The sequence below is a fragment of the Schistocerca americana genome, chromosome 8 (genome assembly GCF_021461395.2).
Source record: "Schistocerca americana isolate TAMUIC-IGC-003095 chromosome 8, iqSchAmer2.1, whole genome shotgun sequence".
Classification (NCBI taxonomy): Eukaryota; Metazoa; Arthropoda; class Insecta; order Orthoptera; family Acrididae; genus Schistocerca; species Schistocerca americana.
Window position 1 is genome coordinate 262,826,717 of NC_060126.1, and position 25,425 is coordinate 262,852,141.

General features: G+C 37.1%; 1 protein-coding gene across 1 annotated transcript in view; it reads right to left on the reverse strand.

Moving 5' to 3' along the window:
- Nucleotides 1-17,108: 17,108 nt before the first annotated feature.
- The window catches only part of LOC124544728 (protein I'm not dead yet-like), a 261,594-nt gene continuing 253,277 nt past the window's right edge, over nucleotides 17,109-25,425 (reverse strand). Inside the window, exons 12-13 of the mRNA XM_047123378.1 lie at nucleotides 22,102-22,239; nucleotides 17,109-17,509 (exon numbers count right to left, since the gene is read on the reverse strand). Coding sequence (XP_046979334.1) covers nucleotides 17,372-17,509; nucleotides 22,102-22,239 — 276 coding nt within the window. The 3' untranslated portion in view covers nucleotides 17,109-17,371. The remainder of the gene's footprint in view (nucleotides 17,510-22,101; nucleotides 22,240-25,425) is intronic.

The following is a 25,425-nucleotide window of genomic DNA, read 5'->3' on the forward strand; positions in this document are numbered from 1 at the left end:
AAACGAAAGCTAAATAAGGGGCTAATGCTGTAGAGTACTTTTTGTAAAACTGAACTGGGATTCCATAAGGACCAGGTGACTTACTCATTTTCAACTCTTGCTGTTGTCTTGCTACACCAGGGATGCTTATTACTTAAGGGAGTCTGTTTGTACATTCCTCCTGAATGAATGATTTCTTGAATGCAAAATTTAAAACTTTGGGTTTTGTTTTGTTATCTGCAACTGCTACACCAGACTGGTCAACAATTGACTGGATGGAAGCATTAGGCACAGTGGGCAATTTTAAATAGGACCAGAATTTCCTTGGGTTCTCTGCCAGATCTTTCATTAAGGTATGACAGTGGTAGCTGTTGTATGCTTTGCACATAGATCTTTTCACAGGTGCATGAATCTCTACTAACCTTTGCTTGTCATCATTTGTGCGTTCTCTCTTTTGAACCCAGAGTGCAACAGCCTCTGCTTCCTCAGCATCCTCCAAATTTCATTATTAAACCATGGTGGGTTTTTTCCATTCTTTAGCCACTTACTAATCACCCTCCACACCACAATTTACCATCTGCTTCACCTTTGCCCATAATCCCATTACATCCATCTTACTGGAACTAAGTGATGTCAAGTGAGGTGCTAACAACTGCTTATCTGCTCTATCTAGCACACTCTTCTAGCCTTCTTAACTGATTTATTAACTTTTATAACCACAGTTGCTATAGTGACATTCCCATTTATGTACTCACGTTGGCCTATTTGTAGCTATAAGGTCTAAGACATTTCCATTGTGTGTGGTCCACTGAACTAGCATGATTGTCTGTTTGCACCCGCTCAAATGAATTCATAGACATCCCAGTCTATACTTGGTATGTTACGGTCACCTCCAACTAATATTGTGTGATCTGAATTTTTACGTGCTACTGAATGTAGACTTTCCTTATCAGGTGACTGGTAGAAACTCCATCAATTAACTTGGTTTAACCTAGACCTGTGACACGTGAACAGCTAAGTTCAATGCCACAGTCAACTATGACCATAATAGAGATAATATTTTTGTCAACTGCAATGAACACTCACCTCTCCCCCCCCCCCCCTCCCCCTTATGGCCTCTAATCTGTCTTTCTCATATACATTCCATGACTCATTAAATATCTCAGAGCTTTCCACTTTGGATTTCAGTCAGCTCTCGGTCCCATGAATAATTTGAGCATGAGAACTTTCCTTTATGGCAGTAAATTTGGGAACTCTGTTAAAAATACTTTGACAATTTACAGCTAAAGTTTTGACAGTCTAAGTGTCTTTACTCTGAAAGTGGTGTGACTTCCCTTGCTGCATACTGACCGGTGAGTGCTCATCAGAGTACCACAAACTAATGCCTAGCCTAAAAAACCCTCACATGCACTCCACCTGAGTAGCTGCTTCCTTTGTATAGTGCACCCCTGATCCATCAAATGGAGTCCTATAAATCTCCAACCAATAATGTAGGTCTAGAAATCTTTAGCCAAGACTGTCACAGAGTTGATGAATCCTTTAGCTGAGATCCTCCACTTGGTTCCAAACGAAAGTACCTTTATCATATCTCAGAACAATGCTGCAGATTTTGAGCTCTGCTTGCACACCCCACACAAGGCCAGTAGCCTTCTTTCCTCCACCAGCTGCCTGTATGAACAGAGGATGGCCTCAGAACCCATTCAACAGCCGTTGTTAGTGCTGACATCAGCCACAACTTGCAGACGACTGCAGCCTGCATGATTGATACCTGCAGGCAAGGCCATCTCCACATCTTAGATGAGGTCCCTCCACCTGCTCCCCCTCCCTCCCACAGCAGACATACCGAGTGCGCATTTACTTTCCTTCCAGTCCTGAATGCTATCTGCCTAAGGGGCTCCACAACACCCCTAACTAAATATTGATAGTGAGCAGAATGGCCCAGCAGATCCACTATCTCACACTGACACCACTGCAAAGGAACTTTATGTGATTTCATAGCACCTGCCAATACCCATGAAGGACACGACGAACTCAAAACAATGACAGGCCTACAGCTCTGATGTATTCAAATACCATGCTCATACAAAGTGCTATATTGCTTGTGGAACAGCCCCATTGACAGTTAAAAGTGTCATTTGGATACCATACCACAGAGCTTTGGAGTGTCAGCCTCCTTATCATTCTACAATGTTTCCAAATGGCTTCTAAAGAAGACCTCAATGTGATGACAGCTGAATTACTATTGTGTGTACAAATTCTCTGGTTACCTGGAGAATTATTCACAAAAATGTCAAACAATATCACTCACTAATGCCTCAGACTTTGCACAACATCAACATTTGCAGATTCAAAAGCTCCATCCAGCTATTTCAAAAGAACATTCTAACCAGTGATCATGCTTCATGATAACTAACAGTCATGCAAACAGATATTTGTCAAATATAATATCATTCAAAAACTTCTCCAACCACCATATGATGTTCCATACATAGTATTAGCAAGCCACAGCAGAACATTTGATGTTAACATCAATGGCTCTTCCATTATTGTATCCATCAGCAGACCTAATCCAGCAGTTACTCCATCTGAAACTCACATTTTCAGGGACAACAGCTGACACAAAGACCTATGTGTGATTCCGTGATAATGCTGGATGCACTTGAAGTCTTCCACCACCACAATCTGTGCACCCAGGTAAACCTCCAGTTATGACTTGTTTTAGGCATCACATACACTTGGATCTCAAAAATCATTGACACTTGGGATGGGAGGGATGTGGACAATGTACTGTTGCACTCAATCCTTATATTTAATGAAGAATTCAGTACCAGATTTCAAGTACAGAAATGATTCATACTTGCCGTTAACACCTACTCATTCACTATTTAACTCTAGCAATACCACGGTACTTTTCACAATGTGCAGCACCAAAGGGGGTACTTTATTCCTACCGTCTAAAAAAAAACACATTAGTTGTCATTGAATTATATATACAACACACTTTTTAAAGAGTTCCTGATGTATAAGTCGGTTCCAGAACCTGAAAATATCTTTCAACACACTCTTAGGAACATCTGTGCACTTTCAATAATGTGTACCACTAACTTCATGACCACTGTACATAGTTGTCTACTTTTTCTTTCAAGAGCTATTTACATGATGTAAATAACGCCCTGAACCTGAAAATATTGAACATGATATTCACAGGATGGGGGGGGGGGGGGGGGGGGGGGGGAGGGGGAGGAAAGTAACATCTACTACTGAGATTTAAATTTTTGGATTAAATTTAACTGAAAAATTGAAAACATATGGCATTTCGTAGGAGAAATGATTAAAAACAATAAATATTTTCTTTTGCAATTTTAAAATGTAAAGTATTGCAATGGTTAACGTTATAAGGGAGTACAGATTCTGCCAAACTCAAAAGTAGATAAGTATTTTAAACTTGTAATACGAAATCCTCTTTCTGTTTAACATCATATTCAAATTATATATTTTGAGAGCAACTGTTGTAAAATGCTCAACATCAATACAAGAATTTGTGGAAATGTTACTATTTAAAATAATGCCATAATTAATAAGAAAAGTAAAGTTTATTAAATGTAATTGTTAACTGAAAATAATTTGTTTGAAAATAAACATCAATCAAAATTTAACTTATGTCAAATTTTCCCATCCAGTTTCACAGCCTAATGCTGTACTTGACAATTTGTAAACTCAGAACTTTTAATTATCAGTTTATTAAGATAAATGTTGCAATTATGGATTTGTAAAATTGCACTGTCACAATTTTATACATACACCAGAGGCTGCAGGTGTCAGAGGAGTACAGCTTTGTTACATATACATTGTAGAATGTGTTTGTATTCATTTGTTTTGCCACAATTTTAAAAGTAAAAATGAGGAATTTATCTAACTGGTGCAACAGGAAACAATACATAGAAGATCAAACACAGGTCACCGTCAGGTTGTTAATTTATGTAGATAAATCTTGGACTTGATTACTCAGCACCCCAAAAGTTAAGTATATTATTAAAAAATTAATTTCTATGTATATTCCCAATTCATGAAATTATTTCTTGGTGATACTCATTGGCTTGTTGTTCCAGTGAAGTCTCCTGAAAATTTCAAATTTAAATGTTTGGTATTAGGATGGTGATGTTAGAGGATTAAATCTTCTGTTAAATTGTAAACGCAATGTGAACTCCTTGGTTATTCATGTATTCTTTAGACTTTGAACAAGTGATTGATGTATAAATGTTCTTTACAGTTTACAATTACATGATGTAATTAATTCTTTATGTTGTTTTGAATAAATTGTATTTCCACATGATAAGTAATTTACGCCTGAAGCATGATATCTCGGTAGCCATACCTCTCAATGACAAACATGTTGTGTCTAATTCTATAAACAAGCAGTGTGTGGTACAGAGTGATGTCTCTCAAGGCTGGAAGTGGAGCATTTATCTCTGTGCCAGATGAGACAAAAAACCATTAAATGGAAGCAGCCAACGACTCTGAGCAAGCTAAGAAAATCTGTGGAAATGATGTGGTAGAGAAGACAACAACAGCAAAAAAAAGGGGGAGCCACATGGATGAACATCCTAGGAGCAGAAAGCATTCAGAAGTAAAGGAGACAAATGGAGACCCCAAGCACATGCACTGATGATTTTTTATGGACAGGACCCCTCCGAACAAAACTGAGGTAAGTAATGTAATGAGAGACAAATAAATTGCAAATCATAGTTATATGAATTTGAATTTAATATCTTATGTGATTTTGAAGTCATGCTCAAGTTATGAATTTTGTGTATTATTTTCTATTGTAAAAGACTTCTTAAAAATTTTTGAAGAAGAAATCATAAAGTTAAGCTTATTTAAGGAACCTGGTAAAAGCTGTCATGAAGACTTTGCCATAGTTGTCAAGTTTTGAGAATAGAATTAGTGGATAGGGAATAATCAGAATTTAACCTAATTAAGTGATTTCAGTGTATGCTTTCAATAGCAATGCATAATTTTGCTGAAGTAGTTAAACACTTTAAAAGAAAATGCAAATTTTCTTGCAGTTTAAGAGTTAAATGTTCTGTTAATTTGCTTTGAATAGTCACAATATAATTAATTAAAGAGTATAGCATGGGGAGAACAATTTTATACTATGTGTTGAGACGGTTATGTGTATTAGTAGTCTTAGACGAAACAATGTTTTGTAGGTAAAAACCACTGTACAATAAGTACTGGCCTGAGAGTGGACCAATGTGCAATGTTATGGACGCCAACCAACCAAGGTTGTGAGGTAGAGGACACTTATGCAGTGCAATGTGTAAGGTAGGAGTGATTTCAAAATTACACCAGGACACCAATCAAAGTGCGGGTGGAGATTCAATGAAATATTGAGTTCATGTAGCTCTCCATACACGACCAGAATGTCCAGTCAGTCACAAACAAGGTTTCAGACATTGGGGTTTTGCTAAACACTAAACTGCATTTTGTCAGTGTTCTAAGTTTCTTGGAACACTGGTTAAAGGCAGATCAGATAGCTTCATTTACAATACCATGCTACACACTTGCAAACTACAAGGGTCACTCCAAAGGAAATGCACACTATTTTTGTAAAAATACAGTTTTCATTCTGCATGTGTGAAAGTTTTACAGTGTGTAGATATGTCCTTCCCACTTGTTTTCAAACTTAGTTCAACCTGTTTCTGTGAGTGGTGCCATCACAGCATGTCTTCAAGATGGCTGCTACACTTGACGTTCGTCAGAAGCAACATGCTGTCATAGAATTCCTGTGCTGTGAAAACAAGACAGTGGGAAACATCCATAAGAGGTTGAAAAAGGTGTATGGAGATACTGCTGTTGATCGCAGTACAGTTAGTTGGTGGGCAAGCAGGTTACGTGATGAAAGCGGGCACGGCAATATTGATGATTGTCCTTGCAGCGGCATGCCTCGTACTGAACACACTCCAGACAATGCGCAGAGAGTTAACGAATTGGTGACTGCTGACAGACATATCACAGTGAATGAATTGTCATGCTACGTTGGGATAGGGGAAGGATGTGTTTGCAGAATACTGAAAGTGTTGTGCCAGGTGGGTTCCCAGGATGTTGACAGTGGCTCACAAAGAAACAAGAAAAATGGTATGCAGCAAACTTTTGGAAAAGTACAAGAATGGTGGAGATGAATTTCTTGGAAGAATTGTGACAGATGATGAAACATGGCTCCATCATTTTTCATCAGAGATGAAGAGGCAGCCAATAGAGTGGCATCATGAAAATTCACCCAAGAAAAAAAAATTCAAAACCACACCTGCTGGAAAAGTTATGGCTATGGTGTTTTTCGATTCTGAAGGACTCCTGCATCTGGACATCATGCCAAGTGGAACCACCGTAAATTCTGATGCATATGTGATGACACTGAAGAAACTTCAAGCTCAACTGAGTCGTGTTCAACCACATCGGCAGAAGCAGGATCTTTTGCTGTTGCACGACAATGCACGACCACAGGTCAGTCAAAAAACCATGGAAGTGATCACAAAACTTAGATGGACAACACTGAAACACCCGCCTTACAGTCCTGACCTGGCTCCATGTGACTATTATCTCTTTGGAAAACTGAAAGACTCTCTTCGTGGAACAAGGTTTGAAGATGATGACTCCCTTGTGCGCGCTGCCAAACAGTGGCTCCAACAGGTTGGTTCCAAGATGGCGTAAGGCAGTTGAGAGGGATGGAAATAATGTGGAGAAATGAAAATATTGTTCCTAAAGGATGTATCTACACACTGTAACACTTTCAAACATGTAGAATAGAAGATGGATTAAAAAAAAAAAAAATAGTGTGCATTTCTTTTGGAGTGACCCTCGTACTTCTGTAGAAGAAAATACAAAAATGGAGGTACTGCTATTTTAATTAAAAGTGGACTGAAATTCAAAACTATTGATGGTTTTCAGTACTTCAATACAGAAAGAGTCTTTGAAGTAACAGTTGTAGAAATCAGTGGTGCAAATACAGTTGTCATGTGCATCTATGACTCTTAAAATGGGAATTTTGAGGCATTTATCAATAACTTGAAACATTACTAAACAGGATACATGTAGGCAAGAAATCAATAGTACTGTGTGGGGATTTCAACACTGACTTTCTTGCAACAAGCAGGAGGAAAGAACTGTTGCTCAACTTAATAGATACTTTCAATTTAAAACAAACAATTACAATCCCAACAAGAATTACAAAAACTTCTGCCACTACTGTGGACCAAATATTTGTTAACACACCCTGTACAGCAAAACGTGTGAATACAAATTTTAGAGATCATGAAGCTTAACCCTCTCAGTCTGTTTACTATCCAGAAAAATCCATAAAAGGACTTTGACTGGAAGAAGTTTTAACATACAAAGCATAGAAACTTTAAACCACTTGTCACCAAGAGATAGGTAGGAAGAAGTTTCTCGGTTGCATGACACAAACAAGAAGTCTGAAAAGTTCTCTGACTTCTTCAGCTATTATTTTGAAACAGTATTTCCTCTCAAAGCTCAGGTGGTAAAGAACACAAATCTAAAAGGAAAGTCATGGATAACAAGAGGCATAAGTGTCTCAGGTAACACAAAAAGAAAATTGCTCAGTTACAGAAAAAATCACAACCATATCTCCTCTCCTTAACAGTTATATCACAAAATATATTCAGGTGCATAGAAAAGTCATACATCAGACAAAAATAATGGCCAATGATATGTTTATATCAGAGTCAGAAAATGAAAGCAAAGCAATCTGGAAAGTAATAAAGCAGAAAATATCACACTGAACTGTGACAACAAAGCAATTACTGACCCGCAGCAGAAGGCAAATCTCTTCAGGCAGTACTATGTAGACAATACAAAAAAATCTAATAATTAATAATAAGAAATATAGCCCAATTAACCAACAGAATAAAGTAAATTCTTGTCTCCACTTGATCTATCTCTATGACACATCTCTGAATGAAATCATTTACATTGCAAAAACCTTCAGAAAAACATCCTCAGAAATTGATAGTATTCCATACTTCATCATAAAGAAATGTATTATAAATCTTGGAACACTCCTTCCAGAGATAATCAATTCATCTTTCTCAATTGGAACCTTTCCTGACTGTCTTAAAATTGCCAAAGTGATCCGTATTCATAAAAAAGGTGACAGAGCAAATTTGGAAAACTGAAGACCAGTCTCATTATTATCACTTTTTGCCAAACTCATTGAAATAATCAAGTAAAACAGATTAATGTAATTTCTGAATAAGAACAAAATCCTCACTGATGTCGAACATGATTTTCAGAAAAATAAATCTACGACCAGTGCTATACACAGTTTCTCACAAAATGCGCTAGAAACACTAGATAATAAACAAAATGTTGCCCGTATTTTCTTAGACCTAAGCAAAGCTTTTGAAATTTTGGACCAGAGAATCCTGTTGGAAAAACCCCAAAAGTTTTGTACTAGAGGCATTGCATTAAAATGGTTCTCCTCATACTTGACAAATCGGAAACAAAAGTAGTAATAACTTATGAACTAAATGATAGCACTAGAAAATACATATGAGATGCAGGAATAATCAAAACTGGAGTCCCTCAAGGATCCATTCCTGAGCCTATTCATTTCCTTCTATATATAAATGACCCAGATGCAAGCATAGAATAGCAACTAAATATTAAACAAACACAGTTACAAGAAAACATAAATAAAGCTACAGACTAGCTAAATGACTGGTTTGGAGGAAATAAACTAAGAATAAACACTTTCAAAAACAAATGTGCTTAATTTCTGTTTGAAAGGGCAAGCCTGCAACACTTCTTTGACAATAAACGCCACTGGAATTACACCCTCACTGGAAACAAAAATAGTAGGCATATGGCTTCAAAAAGATTTTAAATGGCAGACACATATAACAAAAATGAATACGACACTGAAAAAAGTATGCTACAGCTGAAGCTTACTTGCACACAATGCAAGCTTCCACAATTTTAGAACTGCATACTTTACCTGGTTCCACAGTATTCAACAGTATGGAATTATATTCTAGAATAGCACAGCTGCTAGCTCGGTAATCGTCCTGATCCAAAAAAGAGCTATAAGAACAATGCACCATGCAAAACTGGCTGACTCATGTAGGGCCCTCTTTCAGAAGTCTTCTACCCTCCCTCTCCCCAGTCTTTTTATTCTAGAAAATTATAAATAGGTGAGGAAAAATATCAAAGAGATAAATAAAAACTGTAATGTACATGAACATAATACCAGGCAAAGAGACAAACTCAATGCTCAGTCAGTAATGTCAACAGCCTTTAAAACCTCCAGTACAACTAGTGCAATACAAATGTACAATAGTCTGCTACATAAAATTAAAGTTATTTCTTCACTCTCTCGTTTCACAAATTCCTAAGGGCATTATTATTAGATCACTGCTTCTATTCAGTGGCAGAATTTTTAAACTGTACGAAGTACAACAGACATGAAGTGAGAATATGCAAAAACTACTGCTGCTGCTAAAGCAAGATCAAATATAATTAATTTATTGTACCATTAAAATAAATTTTGGAGTGATATGTAACCTCTGTGTGTGTGTGTGTGTGTGTGTGTGTGTGTGTGTGTGTGTGTGTGTGTGTGTGTGTGGGTTAATTTGGAGTATAGAGGCAACACTGGCTCTACAACATAACTTAGAAGATAAGAGTTAACAGAAGAAACCTACATGTACAAAAGCTATACATTTATAAAAATCATTTGACGATACTGATAGGAATACACTCCTTTGATTTCTGGAATTATCAGAGGCACATTGTACAAAATCCAGAATGTAGTTATAAGAGTCAAAGCGGCTGAAAGGGAGGCAGTAATTGAGAAAGAAGTGAGAAAGGATTACAGCCTGTCACCATTGTTATTTGATCTGTACATTTAATGGAAATTAACAAAGTTTCCCACACCTACCAGTCCTTTAGAGTTACAAACACTGAAACGCTTTCATCCTTTAATCACCAATTGTCACAGATTGATTGGGATTCAGTGTATAAGATAACTAATGCAAATGACAAATTTAATATTTTCTTAAATGAATTTATCTCTATATTTGAAAAGAAAAATGACTTTTCCAAAAAGAATTGTGAGGAAAAACATTAAGGTTTCTTCCAGGAAACCATGGATTATGAAAGGAATTACATAATCAAAATATCCATGGGTGTACTGCCGGTCTACAGTGTCTACAGTGCTCGTTGGAAACTGTAGACCGGCAGTACACCCGTGGATATTTTGATTATCAAATACGCTGGGAGAAACTCAAGAATCACAAAGGAATTACAATTTCTTGCAGGACTAAGAGAGAATTAGGTGCCTCATTAAAAGCATTCAACACCCCCCCCCCCCTTGAAAGATAATATAATAAATTGTACTGTGAAGTTTTAAAAAGAGTGATAAATAAATCCTGAAGCTTACATATTAAATCTGAAATTGATAACTCCAGGAACAAAATAAAATTAACTTGGAATAACATAAATAGAGAGTGTGGCAAGAACAATAAGAATGAAAATACCATAGATATAAGATACAATGACAAGGTGATACATAATCATGTAACAATTTCTAACATATTTAACAGTCACTTCTTAACTGTAGTGGAAAATGAGGTCTAATTAAATATGGCCATTAATTTTTTACGGCAAGGTGACCACAACTTATGTGACCCTATTTGTATAGCTCCAGTGACTATTAGTGAAGGTAAAAATATAATCAAGGCCTTAAAAAATAAATATGCCACAGACACTGACAACATTTCATCCAAAATTATAAAGTGCTGTAGTGGTTATACATGTCAAGTCCTATCTCACATTCTCAATGAATGTTTGCAGCAAGGTGTTGACCCAGAGAGATTAAAGTTTGCTATAGTAAAATCACCAGATCAACAGAACAGGCTATTTTCTCTGTAGAAAATGAAATTTTTGAGTCAATAAATAACAGAATGTCACCTATTGGAGTTTTCTGTAACTTGTCAAAGTCTTTTGACTGTGTAGGCCACAATACACTCTTAGGGAAAGCTGATTTTTATGGTTTAAATGGCAGCACTGGGAGGTGAATTGAATCGTATCCGCACAATAAGAAGCAGAAGCTGATACTTGATGGACTGATGGCTGCCCTGCTTCATCTGACTGGGGCACATTAAAATGTGGACTGCCACAAGGCTCCATTTTGGGACCTTTACTGTTTTTATCTTCATCAACGATCTCCCACATTGTACAAACACTGAGAGCAAATTTACTCTTTTTGCTGGTGATACTACTATTCTGCTTGAAACCCAAACAACTGATGAATTAGAAAATAGATGTAATGCTGTATTTATACACATCTTAACACTGGTTTAAGTGAAGCAGATTAAATATAAATACGGAAAAAACTCAATATATGCAGTTTCATACATGTTGACAAGAACATGAAGTAATCCACTTGAACTGTGATAACCAAAATATATTACTTTGTGAATATGCGATGTTCCTGGGCATTCTAATTGATAGCAAGTTAAATTTGTCTGGGCAAACACCTTCAAAAAAGACTCAGTGTGGCAACTTATGCCCAGCGTATAATTACTCCTGTTGGTGATAGCAATGCTATAAAAGCTGCTTATTTTGGCTATTTTCACTCTATAACGTCATAGGGTATAATTTTTTGGGGTAATCAGCCTTTAGCCAAAAAATCTTCATTGCACAAAAGAGAGCAGTTAGAATCATGATTGGTGTTCAGCCATGATATTCTTGCAGAAACCTGTTCCAGAAGCTCCAAATATTAACCACTACTTCTCAATATTTATTTCCTGTAATGGTTTTTGTCTGTGATAACCATTCTCTCTTTACATCTAATAGTGCAGGAATGACCACAATACAATGTCTAAAAATGATTTACATGTGGATCTTAAACATCTAAGTCTTGCACAAAAAGGTGTTTGCTATTCTGCCACAAAAGTTTTCAATTCACTCCTGTCAGATATTGAAGTCCACATTAATGATCCACCTGCATTTAAATCTAAATGAAGAAAACATCTTATGGATAAGTCATTTTATTCTCTTGATGCTTATATGGGGATTAACCAGTGATTGTTTTTGTAAACTAGTATTGACATTTGCATTTATGTTTTGAGACTTTCAATTTCTAATGTGCTAGCCATTATTTGTCTTCCTGGTATATGATGGTCACTGTATAAATATACTTTTATTTTATTACCTTAAGATATTTTCAGTAATGTACATTATTTTATTGTACACTGTTTATTGTATCTATATAATAACGTAAACCCATTCATTCCACATCCTTGTGTTTCATCACTATATGGGCCCATGGAATTCGAAATAATAAATAAATAAATAAAATAAATCAAAAGGAGAAATTTGGAAAGAGATTTAAAGTTCAGGGAGTAGAAACTAAAAAAGCTGAGGTTTACTGATGACAGAGACTGCAAAGGACTAGACTGAATGGATTGAATCATGCCTTGAAAATATTTTATAAGGTGAATATCAACATAAAAAAACAAGGGTAATTGACTGTAGTTGAATTAAATCGAGTTCTGCTGCAGGCATTAAATTAGGAAATGCAATATTGAAAGAAGTATACATGGTTTGTTATTTGGGTGTCAAACTAATTGAGAACTGTAGATATGGAAAACATATAGAATGTAGATGAGTAATCGCAAGAAAATCTTTCCTTAAAAAGGTAAATAGATTAATATGTGATACAAATTTAAGTGCTAATTAGTTTTTTCTGGAAGTATTTGTCTGTAACTTCACACAATGATGAAGAGTGGACAGTAAACACTACAAAAGATAAGAGAATAAAAGTTTCAGAAACACTATGCTACAAAAGAAGCCGAAGATTAGATAGGTAGTCTATATAACTGATAAAGAGATACTGAACTGAATTAGGGAGTACATGAATTTGTTTATTTAACCTGATCAGATAAGGCCTTCAGGCCCTCTCATCATCACATAGGTGTGCCACACCTTTTTTTTTACATCATAGTTACCTATGAAATAATGATAAGTACAATATTATGAAAAGAAATAAAATGATTTGATTGTCTGTTTTGAAACTGAAGATGTTACTCTAATATAAATGAGGTTTTGAGAAAGTGACTGAGTGAGGAAGTGGGGTAGAAATGATTTTGCTTTGATGGGAACAGGTGTTTCTCTCACATTGTTCAGACAAGAGTATTGAGGTCAAAGAGCGATATGAGGGTCAGTGTGTGTTGATAAGACAAGAGAGGAGACAGAGTGCATGGAAATCTCTGCATACAATCAGGAAAGGTATGCATATAATGGTGAAATATGATGTAAGAGATGAATGTCACAGATATGTTGAACATGGCATTCATAACCAATTCCAGGTGCAACGAGCTATCCTGAAAAAGACCTTATAGGATAACATCACTGTAATCAATAATTGGAAGTGTGTGTTACGCGCTTCCTTTTTCAGGTCAAAAGGAAAGAGCTTTGTATATTTTTGTAGGGCATGGAGAGATGCTGATGCCTTCTTGCACATCACAGTTGCATGCTCAGTCCAGTTTTGACTTTCATAGTCTCTTTTCTGAAGGAGAGAAATTGATGTTTGTTCCCTTTAGGATTAAAGGTCATAGGAAATCCTGATGCTTTCAGCTAATGAGCCTAGAATGACCAGGCAATACTGCTTGGATTTTGTATAGGTCGAGCTTTAACACTATATTCTGTGCCCAATGCTCAACTTGATTATAAGAAGGAGTCAGATGACAGGACACACACTGAGGATTCTGGCAACCATCAATGTCATAAAGGAGGGAAGTATTGGGTAAAAATTGTAGACAGAGAAAAAGGTTTCAGAACAGCAAGCAGACAGAAGTGAACGTAGGGTGTACAGACTTGCACAGGATAGCAACAATATAGGTCATGCACTACAACCTCCTTCAGTCCTGTCACGAGCATTTCTTACCCTACCAAAAGTCTTCCAACTTACCTGCAACCAGTATGTGGCATTTTGTGTGGGTATGACTATTAATAGGCTGTCTGTATTTCGACTGGCCAAATTGTGGCTGAGAGACAATTGTTGCATAGCAGGCAACACAGTATGCTCTGCTTCAATGATTGCTTCACAGCCCAAGCCGTCTGGTTTGTTCCCACCAACATTTCTGAACTTCACATATGGGAACTCTCCCTGTAACATATTCTTTATTCCTATAACATATTCTCTCCCTCCCTCCCCACCTACCCCCTGGCCGCAACCTTTGCTAGTCTCTCTGTCTGCATCAATCTCACTTCAGTATCAAACATGCACACCCGAGTAATTTTTTTCCACTTGGCTATTTCTCTCCTCTACCACTGTTAACATCGAGTATTGATTTAAGTGTCAGGAAGTCTTTTCTCAGAGTATTTGCACAGAGTGTAGCAATGTGTGGATGTGAAATGTGGACAATAAATAGTTTAGACAAGAAGAGAATAGAAGCTTTCGAAATGTGGTGCTACAGAAGAATGTTGAAGATTGGATGGGTAGATCATGTAACTAATGAAGAGGTACTGAATGGAATTGGGGATAAGATAAATTTGTGGCACAATTTATCTAGAGCGGGATCGGTTGGTAGGGCATGTTATGAGGCATCAAGGGATCACCAATTAGGTATTGGAGGCAGTGTGGAGGGTAAAAATCATAGAGGGAGACCAAGAGATGAATGCACTAAGCAGATTCAGCAGGATGTAGGGTGCAGTAGTTACTTGGAAATGAAGAAGCTTGCACAGGATAGAGTAGCATGGAGAGCTGCATTAAATCAGTCTCTGCACTGAAGACCACAACAACACACCACTGCCTCCCCCCCTCCCTCCCCCAGTGATGCTGCATTCCCTATTATCCCTGTCCCCCACCCCACAGCTTGTCTCTTTTGTGCCCCCACTGCCCACCCCAACCAAGATTGCTACTCGCCTAAGCTCCCATTGACAAGAGTGGCCACGTGTGTGTGTGTGTGTGTGTGTGTGTGTGTGTGTGTATTTTTTTGTTTTGACAACAGTTCACTGCTCAGTGCCTCTTCTATGTAGTGAGAGTAGTAATCTATCACACTGGAAAACATATTTAGAAATAGATCAGAGTTTTATGCTTCAATAATGTCATCACATCTCTCATACAGAATGGTTTCTTCTCTTAAAATTTATTGTAGATGTATCATTTTTCAAGTATTAAAGATTAAGGGCAAATCAGATATTCTGAACAGTTTTTATTTGACTGTGAACAAGATTTGTACTTGTGTTTTACAATTGAGACCACCATGTGGCACCATCTACATATGACAGCATTATGCCACTGGTGTCACTTTTAGACATGAAAATTTAAATAGTGCAGTGAACTATACTCCTAACTTTACATGAAACATACAGGTACATAAATTACAATGACTGAAATAAATCAATTGCCTTGTAAACAATTTACACCATTGTTGAGTCATCCAATAAGTGCATATAAAAGTGTAATTTATGATATAGCAGAAAGTGTTAATAAAAATTTGACTTAAGAAATCTTTGGCACAAAGCACAGTTAGTAATCTCATCAAATTACACATACAGCCAGTTAAGCATGTAACCAAGTAATGACAAATGATTTTCAGAAGGAAACTTTATTACAAATTACAGTGTGTATTTAGCTTCAGAGTTGACAGTGGCAGCATGAGGCACTCCACTTACAGTCTGAGGTTTTGCTTTGAAGTAAATGGACAACATAATTTTAAACATACTTAGTATATATACAGGATCTTAACAAAATTCCATTTTCTGAGATGTGGTAGTATGAACAAAAACAAGACAAAAATATCCAGTAAACATATGCTCTAAAATGCATACCTCAAGAGCTATGGGTACTTCTTAATCTTTGCTGCTGTGAAACACATCTTCTACTGCAAAACATTTGTTATTAGAAACTACCTTCCATTCTGCTGGGGGAGGACGACGGTTCAATCCCGTGTCCAGCCGTCCTGATTTAGGTTTTCCGTGATTTCCCTAAATCCTTCTGGGCAAATGCCAGGATGGTCCCTTTCAAAGGGCACGGCCGACTTCCTTCCCCGTCCTTCCCTAATCCGATGAGACCGATGACCTCGCTGTCTGGTCTCCTTCCCCAAAATACCCCCCCCCCCCCCCCTATTATGCTGGCAAGTCCAAAGATAAAATTAATGTAAAAGTTTTTCACAGACTTATCAAAACACAAATTGATTTCATGTAAGTGCGGCAGTTACCCAGAAATGTGTATATTGTTGACAGTAAAAGCATTAACAAATGTTTTCTGCAGCCATGAAAAACAGCAGAGGTATGTGTCCTCATTTTTTTCCCCATACTACCACTTCTCAAAATATGGAATACCTTTTTTTAACTTCCTTTGTACTCATGTCATAATGCAATTTTCATTTAAACAAATAATTTTAACAACATATTCGCTTTCCTTTTTTGTATGATAGCAATTCTCTGTTTTCTTGCTTCACTCCATATATATCTATTTCACTTGAGCTATCTTGAAACACTTTAATCTCATTGTAACGTAATGGATAATGTTTGTGTTTTTATGTAATGAAATTTGAATGAAACAAAAAAGATATGTTTAATGGAAATGTACTTATCACAATTAAAACTTGCGTTGCTACATCTGAGTGAAGGTTGGTGATGTAATATGTTGTGATACAGAGTGGCATGTTATGAAATCCTTGGCAGTTTTGCAGTAAGAAAAAGTAAGGAACTAATATTTTACTTTAAAAGTATCAGGACATTGTTTTCAAATATTTCATGGCATTCACAAGTACTGTGTATCTTCTGAAATCTTCCTGCTGTTGTTAACATAGCAGTCATTTTGAGCAATTAGTCATACTTTGGTTAATTGCTGTTGGTTATTTTCAAACTATGCATCTTATTCCACTCCCAACTGCATATGGATTTGGACTTGAACTTCGTTCAGTATTTCTTTGTTTCACAACAAGAATCTGGTGATAGTCCAATGTTCATTGTTTATAAAGTACACCACAGTTGCTGACACCACTGGTACACACTTTTAAACACATTATCAGCTAATCGTACATACTGTGCTTAACTGCCTTTCTGCGTTCTAGTCATACGTCACCTATGGTATGTACTAGCACAAAGTTACTCTGTCCAGATATTTGGTTTCAATAAATAGACTGAATAAATACTGATTATGTTAGCTGCACAGAGGATTGTACTTTTAGTACAATAATACCTGATCACAAATTATCTGGTTTCCTTTTTGCAAGAACATTTGCAGCTGCAGCAAACAAAAAAGAATTCTTTTGAGGAACATAATTTTTCCTGATTAGTTTCAGACAAATGCATTCATGGCTCAGTCTGATGATACAGCAGGATTGCAACAGTCTTCAAACTGCTACACACCTGTTGTTATATTTGTTCCTCTTGCCCAATCAGGGAATGTATCCAAGCCATAGACAGCTGAACCAAATGTTGGAAATAGTATTGATACTAGTATGATGCAGATAACGTTCATACCCAGACCAGCCTTCATCTGAAAAAGCATACAAATATTAAGAGAATACCTGACAAGTTTAGACTTATATATAATTATCAGAAAATTTCTTTTTGCAAATATAATGAAAACAATGCATCCAAAATGCTAAATCTTAATGTGTGTAAATACAGTAGCATTTAGGGAGTTCTCCTTACATTTGTCAAATAATTCATTCTGCTCACATAGATATAGAACTGATAAATATGGACATATGTGCTAGTGCTTGATTGGAAAAAGAAAGAAAATTCATGACCTCCACTGATGCTTGACATTTTTCTTGGATCTGTGAATGTTAATTCATTGTCAGATTGAATAATTTAGTCTTGGAGTAGCTACACTGTCTCTTAAATTCACAGTTGATGAACTAGATTCTGTGAAAAAATTAACTTTGTCCTGTTGGATAATGTCTCATTAAAAATCAAATAAAAGAATCCTCCCTCCTCCCTTTCTCAGTGAGCTCTTCGAGTAATTGCTAAATTTCCTTACATGTGATCAAAATCCAAAATGGACCCAAATAATACAAGAACACAAACTCCAAATGATATACTTGGATTTCCAGGAAGTTCTAACACACTAAAGACTATGAGAGCCAAGCTGCCTAGATTTTCTAATGACTCATTTAACAAGAGAAGTGTGTTGAGAGTAAAAGAGCCCAAAAGTTTCAGTATAAATTTATAATTATATAAAGGAAAGATGGAACATTTGAGAAAATGTCCCCTCTATGTTCACAAAAACTTGGAGATGGTAGCAGAAACTCTTAAATCAAGGAAACAAGTTTTTTGTAATACCATTCTCTGACAACAGTCATGGTGCACCAAAGACCAAACCTTATTAACAACAAAACTAGACAGTATTAACTGAGACGCAATACCCTTCACATTACAACAGATATGTTGTTATGTAGGGAATTATTTACATCCATGTCAAAGACTACCAGAAGAAATACAAGGAAGGCTAGGTGACTGGGGCAAATAGACTGAAAAAGTGATGACCTTGAAATGAAGCTTTTTTAATTCAACCCATTTAACAAGCTACAAACAAACACTCATTATCTTACTATCACAAATACAGAATCATGACTGCACCATAAGTGTGCACGAATTTATCAACTTTCTCATTTGGTAAAAATATTTAATATTCTTATTATTACAGATACACTGTATCGAACCAGGAGCATTGTGATGTAATTGTTTTCACTTAAAGGTGATTAATTCAGGGATCAACTGTTCATGATTCTGAGAGAGTGGGTTGGATTTGTGACACTTCAATATTGTCAGTGGTGAAGAGCTTATTATTTGTTGCCAAGAGCTAACTGGCACTGGTGTCCAATACAGCACAATGAGTGTACAAGACACCTTGTCGCATCCAAGAATTGTGTCTGAACATATATATCATACAACCAATGAAGTGAGACCTGAATTAATGCCTAAAGCAAAGGAAGCCATCAACCCAAATGAGTGTGCTATGATGTGCAATATTTTTATTGATTATTATCACAAGATATTCTGTCTTGCAGCAAGATCCAATATTATTGTAGATGCTGCTCACAGGAAAGTTTCCAGACATTACAAAATTAAGTGAATATATCCTTACATTATAAAATTCTGGAGATAGCTATAACTGTTGTGGAATTAAGCATCCACATTTGTAATGGACCAGGGGTTCAACTTAAAGAAAGCTCTTCGATATAAGAGAGATTTGCTATGTACAATGCTATGCATAAATACAGCATTAAAGTACACATTGGACAAAGGTTCTTTATGAAGAGTTGACTGATACTTAGAAGTACACCCAGACAGTGTGTAGAGCAGTAGGATAAATGAAATGATACAGTTTTATGGCAAGATCAGGAAAATAAGAACATTATATCAAGATACTGAAAACTGAATACGTAGTATCTGTATGAGTTTAAATTTATTTTATATTCTGTGGGAAGGGTAAAGGGAGAGAGGTTTAGAACCTGGTTTGGAGAAAACATGTAATAAATGATATCTTTGCATCAGCATACTGTAATGGACAACATAACTGAATTCGTGATATACACTGTAAAATACACACACACACACACACACACACACACACACACACACACTACAAAGGAATTATCCACATGGAACGTAAATCAGTATATGTGATGCACATGTACAGACAGTCAAATGCTTACAATTTCAGAAAAACTGGATGATCTATTCAAGGGAAAGAGCTTCACAAATTGAGCATGTCCATAATGTATTGATCCACCTCTAGCCCTTATGCAGGCAGTTACACAGTTTGGCATAGATTGATAGAGTTGTTGGGTGTCCTTCTTAGGGATATCATATCAAATTCTCTCCAACTGGCATGTTGATGATGATGATGAGGTCCCATATTCCGAGGAGCATAGGGAACAATGTGGGAAACTCACACCGCCGACTAGGCAAGGTCGTAGCGGAGGTGGTTTGCCATTGCCTTCCTCCGACCATAATGGGGATGAATGATGATGATGAAGACAACACAACAACACCCATCATCTCAAGGCAGGGAAAATCACTGACCCCACTGGGAATCGAACCCAGGACCCCGTGCGCGGGAAGCGAGTACGCTACCGCAAGACCACTGGCATGTTAGATTATCAAAATCCTGATATGATTGGAGGGCCTTGCTCATAATGCTCCAAATGTGTTCCCACTGGGGAGACATCCTGTGACCTTGCTGGCTAAGGTAGGATTTGATGTAAGGGTCTGCAGATGACAGCCAAGAAAGTCCTGCTATGAAAAGAAATGGCACCCCTGTTGTCGAGCCATATGGTGGCTGACAATCAGGTTGGTACTCCACCACCATCCGAAGCACCTTCAGACACATCTTTGACAGTCATCGGGACTCATCACTGACAACAATTCTACTTCATTCACTGAGATTCCAGGCTGAAGATGAGTCTGGAGACGCACTGGACAACAGTGGGATACCAACCTGACTGTCACCTGTCATATGTCCATTAACAGCTAATGGATTGGGCTATTCATGGAGGGGGTAATGCTGCTCCATGATAAATGTGCATCCACATCAGTGTAGAGCCACATAGAGTGTAACAGCCAAGTTCAAGTGGGAACAGCTTGAGCACCCACCCTACAGTCTGGACTGTCACCCTGTGAGTTCCTCCGGCTTGTGAGAAATTGGGATAGTTAGACTCTGGTGGTTACTTCTGAATAAAGACTTCATTTATACCCACTATGTTATTCTGTACCCTTTCTTTTGAATGCTCCTCATAATATCATTGGTATACTTTCTTCCCTCTTAAAATTCCTGATATTGTTTTAACATATTCTGAGTATTCATGGCATTTCTGTTATAAACAAAAAATAAGTTGGTGGTGAAAATCAGCAACTATTTCACCTTCAATGTGCAGGATATGAATCAGAACATTAGCTTCTTAATTCACTTTCTGAACACAACATAACTGCAATTGAGCTCTAAATTGTGGTGCATGATGCTGACAATAAAGGAAACAAATGCGTTACAAGCTCTGGAAAAATCTTTATTTCATGGGCAGTTCTCAGATATTATTAGTAAACTATATCAAAACTAAAGAGAACGTATCGGCTCTTGAAAAGATGTGGACCTCAACAGAAATTGTGCGAGAATGGAATTTAAATTAATGCAAGCAGTGTAAACACTGGGATAATGATGAATGAGGAGAGAAGAAATGAACATGATTTTATGAGTGTTGAAATAAAGGCAGTAGATAAAAAATTATATAAATATGGTTATAATAGAGGGAAACATTCCACGTAGGAAAAATATATCTAAAAACAAAGATGATATGACTTACCAAATGAAAGTGCTGGCAGGTCGACAGACACACAAACAAACACAAACATATACACAAAATTCAAGCTTTCGCAACAAACTGTTGCCTAATCAGGAAAGAAGGAAGGAGAGGGAAAGACGAAAGGATGTGGGTTTTAAGGGAGAGGGTGAGGAGTCATTCCAATCCCGGGAGCGGAAAGACTTACGTTAGGGGGAAAAAAGGATGGGTATACACTCGTACACACACACATATCCATCCACACATATACAGACACAAGCAGACATATTTAAAGACCAAATAATAAATATGTCTGCTTGTGTCTGTATATGTGTGGATGGATATGTGTGTGTGTACGAGTGTATACCCGTCCTTTTTTCCCCCTAAGGTAAGTCTTTCCGCTCCCGGGATTGGAATGACTCCTTACCCTCTCCCTTAAAACCCACATCCTTTCGTCTTTCCCTCTCCTTCCTTCTTTCCTGATGAGGCAACAGTTTGTTGCGAAAGCTTGAATTTTGTGTGTATGTTTGTGTTTGTTTGTGTGTCTGTCGACCTGCCAGCACTTTCATTTGGTAAGTCATATCATCTTTGTTTTTAGATATAAATTATATAAATAATTAGAGATACTGAAATTTTATGAGAGAATGTATATGAGATACTTAAAGTGGTGGATTTTGTAATGCATTTAAACATCTTATTATCTTTCACTTTTACAAAATACGGAAATATTAAAAATATCCTATGTGTAATTGACTTGTACTCTATAAATGGCTGAAGTATTGAGAAACAACAGTCCCATACTTACCATATCGGATGACCTCATGTTTGATGCTGCCATCACAATGGCATTAGGTGGAGTGGCAACAGGCAACATGAAGGCGAATGAACAACACAGTACAGCTGGCATCATAAAATAGAGGGGATGGATCTCCATTGCCTTAGCCTGGAAAAGAAGAATGAATGTAACATACCGACTGCTTTTGGGGACATTTTATGTGAAAAAAGCTGCCCTGAGAGAAAAAAAACAAGGAATGTGCATGAATGAGTTAATCAATCATTTGTCATCTCCATCATGGCAGAAAACCTTCAGAGATGTGGAATGAGGTTAAGTTATTGTTGTTGTTAATGTGGTCTTCAGTCCAGAGAGTGGTTTGATGTAGCTCTCCATGCTACTCTATCCTGTGCAAGCTTCTTCATCTCCAAGTAACTACTGCACATTACATCACTTTGAATCTGTTTACTGTATTCATCTCTTGGTCTCCCTCTATGATTTTTAGCCTCCAAGCTGCCTTCCAATACTAAACTGGTGATCCCTTGATGCCTCAGAACATGTCCTACCAACCAATTCCTTCTTCTAGTCAAGTTGTGCCACAAACTCCTCTTCTCCCAAATTCTATTTAGTACCTCCTCATTAGTTATGTGATCTACCCATTTAATCTTCAGCATTCTTCTATAGCATCACACTTCTAAAGCTTCTATTCTCTTTTTGTCTAAACTATTTATCGTCCATGTTTCCCTTCCATATGTGGCTACACTCCATACAAATACTTTCAGAAAAGATTTCTCAACACTTAAATCTATCCTAGATGTTAACAAATTTCTCTTCTTCAGAAACGCTTTCCTTGCCATTGCCAATCTACATTTTATATCCTCTCTACTTCCACCGTCATCAGCTATTTTGCTACCCAAATGGTAAAACTCCTTTACTACTTTAAGTGTCTCATTTCCTAATCTAATTCCCTCAGCATCACCTGATTTAATTAGACTACATTCCATTATCCTTGTTTTGCTTCTGTTGACATTCATCTCTTATCCTCCTCTCCTTTCAAGACACTGTCTATTCCATTCAACTGCTCTTCCAGGTCCTTTGCTGTCTCTGACAGAATTACAATGTCATCAGCAAACCTCAAAGTTTTTATTTCTTCTCCATGGATTTTAATTCCTACTACAAATTTTTCTTTTGTTTCCTTTACTGCTTGCTCAATATACAGATTGAATAACATCGGGGATAGTTACAACCCTGTCTCACACCCTTCCCAACCACTGCTTCCCTTTCACGTTCCTCGACTCTTATAACTGCCATCTGGTTTCTGTACAAACTATAAGTAGCCCTTTGATCCCTTTATTTGACCTCTGATACCTTCACAATTTGAAAGAGAGCATTCCAGTCAACATTGTCAAAAGCTTTTTCTAAGTCTACAAATGCTAGAGACATAGGTCTGTCTTTCCTTAATCTATCTTCTAAGATAAGTCATAAGGTCAGTATTGCCTCACGTGTTCCAATATTTCTACAGAATCCAAACTGATCTTCCCCAAGGTCAGCTTCTACCAGTTTTCCATTCATCTGTAAAGAATTTGTGTCAGTATTTTGCAACCGTGACTTATTAAACTGATAGTTCAGTAATTTTCACACCTGTCAACAACTGCTTTCTTTGGGATTGCAATTATTATATTCTTCTTGAAGTCTGCTGGTATTTTACCTGTCTCATACATTTTGCTCATGAGATGGTAGGGTTTTGTCAGGGCTGGCTCTCCCAAGGCTATCAGTATTTATTATGGAATGTTGTCTACTTCTGGGGTCTTTCAGTGCTCTGTCAAATTCTTCACACAGTATCATATCTCCCACTTCATCTTCAGCTACGTCCTCTCCCATTCCCATAATATTGCCCTCAAGTACATCGCTTTTGTATAGACCCTCTATATATTCTCCTTCCACCTTCCTACGTTTCCTTCTTTGCTTAGAACTGGGTTTCCATCTGAGCTCTTGATGTTAATACAAGTGGTTCTCTTTTATCCAAAGGTCTCTTTAATTTTCCTGTAGGCAGTATCTATCTTACCCCTAGTGATATTTGCTTCTACATCCTTACATTTGTGCTCTAGCCATCCCTGCTTAGCCACTTTGCACTTCCTGTTGATCTCATTTTTGAGACGTTTGTATTGCTTTTCGCCTGCTTCATTTACTGCATTTTTATATTTTCTCCTTTCATCAATTAAATTCAGTATCTCCTCTGTCATCCAAGGATTTCTTCTAGCCCTCATCTTTTTACCAATGTGATGCTTGCTACCTTCACTACTTCATCTCTCAAAGCTACCCATTCTTTTTCTACTGTATTTCTTTCCCTGTTCTTGTCAATCATTCCTTCACACTCTCTCTGAAACTCTCTACAGCTTCTGTTTCTTTCAGTTTATCCAGGTTGCATCTCCTTAAATTCCCACCTTTTTGCAGTTTCTTCAGTTTTAATCTACAGTTCATAACCAACAGATTGTGGTCAGAGTCTACATCTGCCCCTGGAAATGTCTTACAATTAAAAACCTGGTTCCTTAATCTCTGCCCTACTGTTACAGAATCTATCTGAAACCTTCCTTTGTCTCCAGGCCTCTTCCACGTATACAACCTCCTTTCATGACTCTTAAACCAAGTATTAGCTATGATTAAGTCATTCTCTGTCCAAAATTCTACCAGGCGGCTTCCTCTTTCATTCCTTACCCCTATTACACATTCACCTACTACTTTTCCCTCTCTTCCTTTTCCTACTATCGAATTCCAGTGCCCCATGACTTTTAAATATTTGTCTCCTTCACTATCCGAATAATTTCTTTTATCTCATCATACATTTCTTCGATCTCTTTCTCATCTGCAGAACTAGTTGGCATATAAACTTGTACTAATGTGGTAGGTGTGGGCTTCGAGCCTATCTTGGCTGTAATAATGCGTTCACTATGCTGTTCATAGTAATTTATCCGCACCCCTATTTTTTTATTCATTACTAAACCTACTCCTGCATTACCCTTATGTGATTTTGTATTTATAACCCTGTACTCACCTGACCAGAAGTCTTGTTCCTCCTGCCACCAAACTCCACTACTTCCTACTATATTTAACTTTAACCTACCCATTTCCCTTTTAAACCTGTCTAACCTGCCTACCCGATTAAGGGATCTGACATTTCACACTCCGATCCATAGAATGCCAGTTTTATTTCTCCTGATAATGATGTCCTCATGAGTAATCCCCACCCAAAGATCTGAATGGGAAACTATTTTACCTCCAGAATATTTTATCCAAGAGGACGTTATCATCATTTAACCATACATTAAAGCTGCATGCCCTCGGGGGAAAAAAATTACG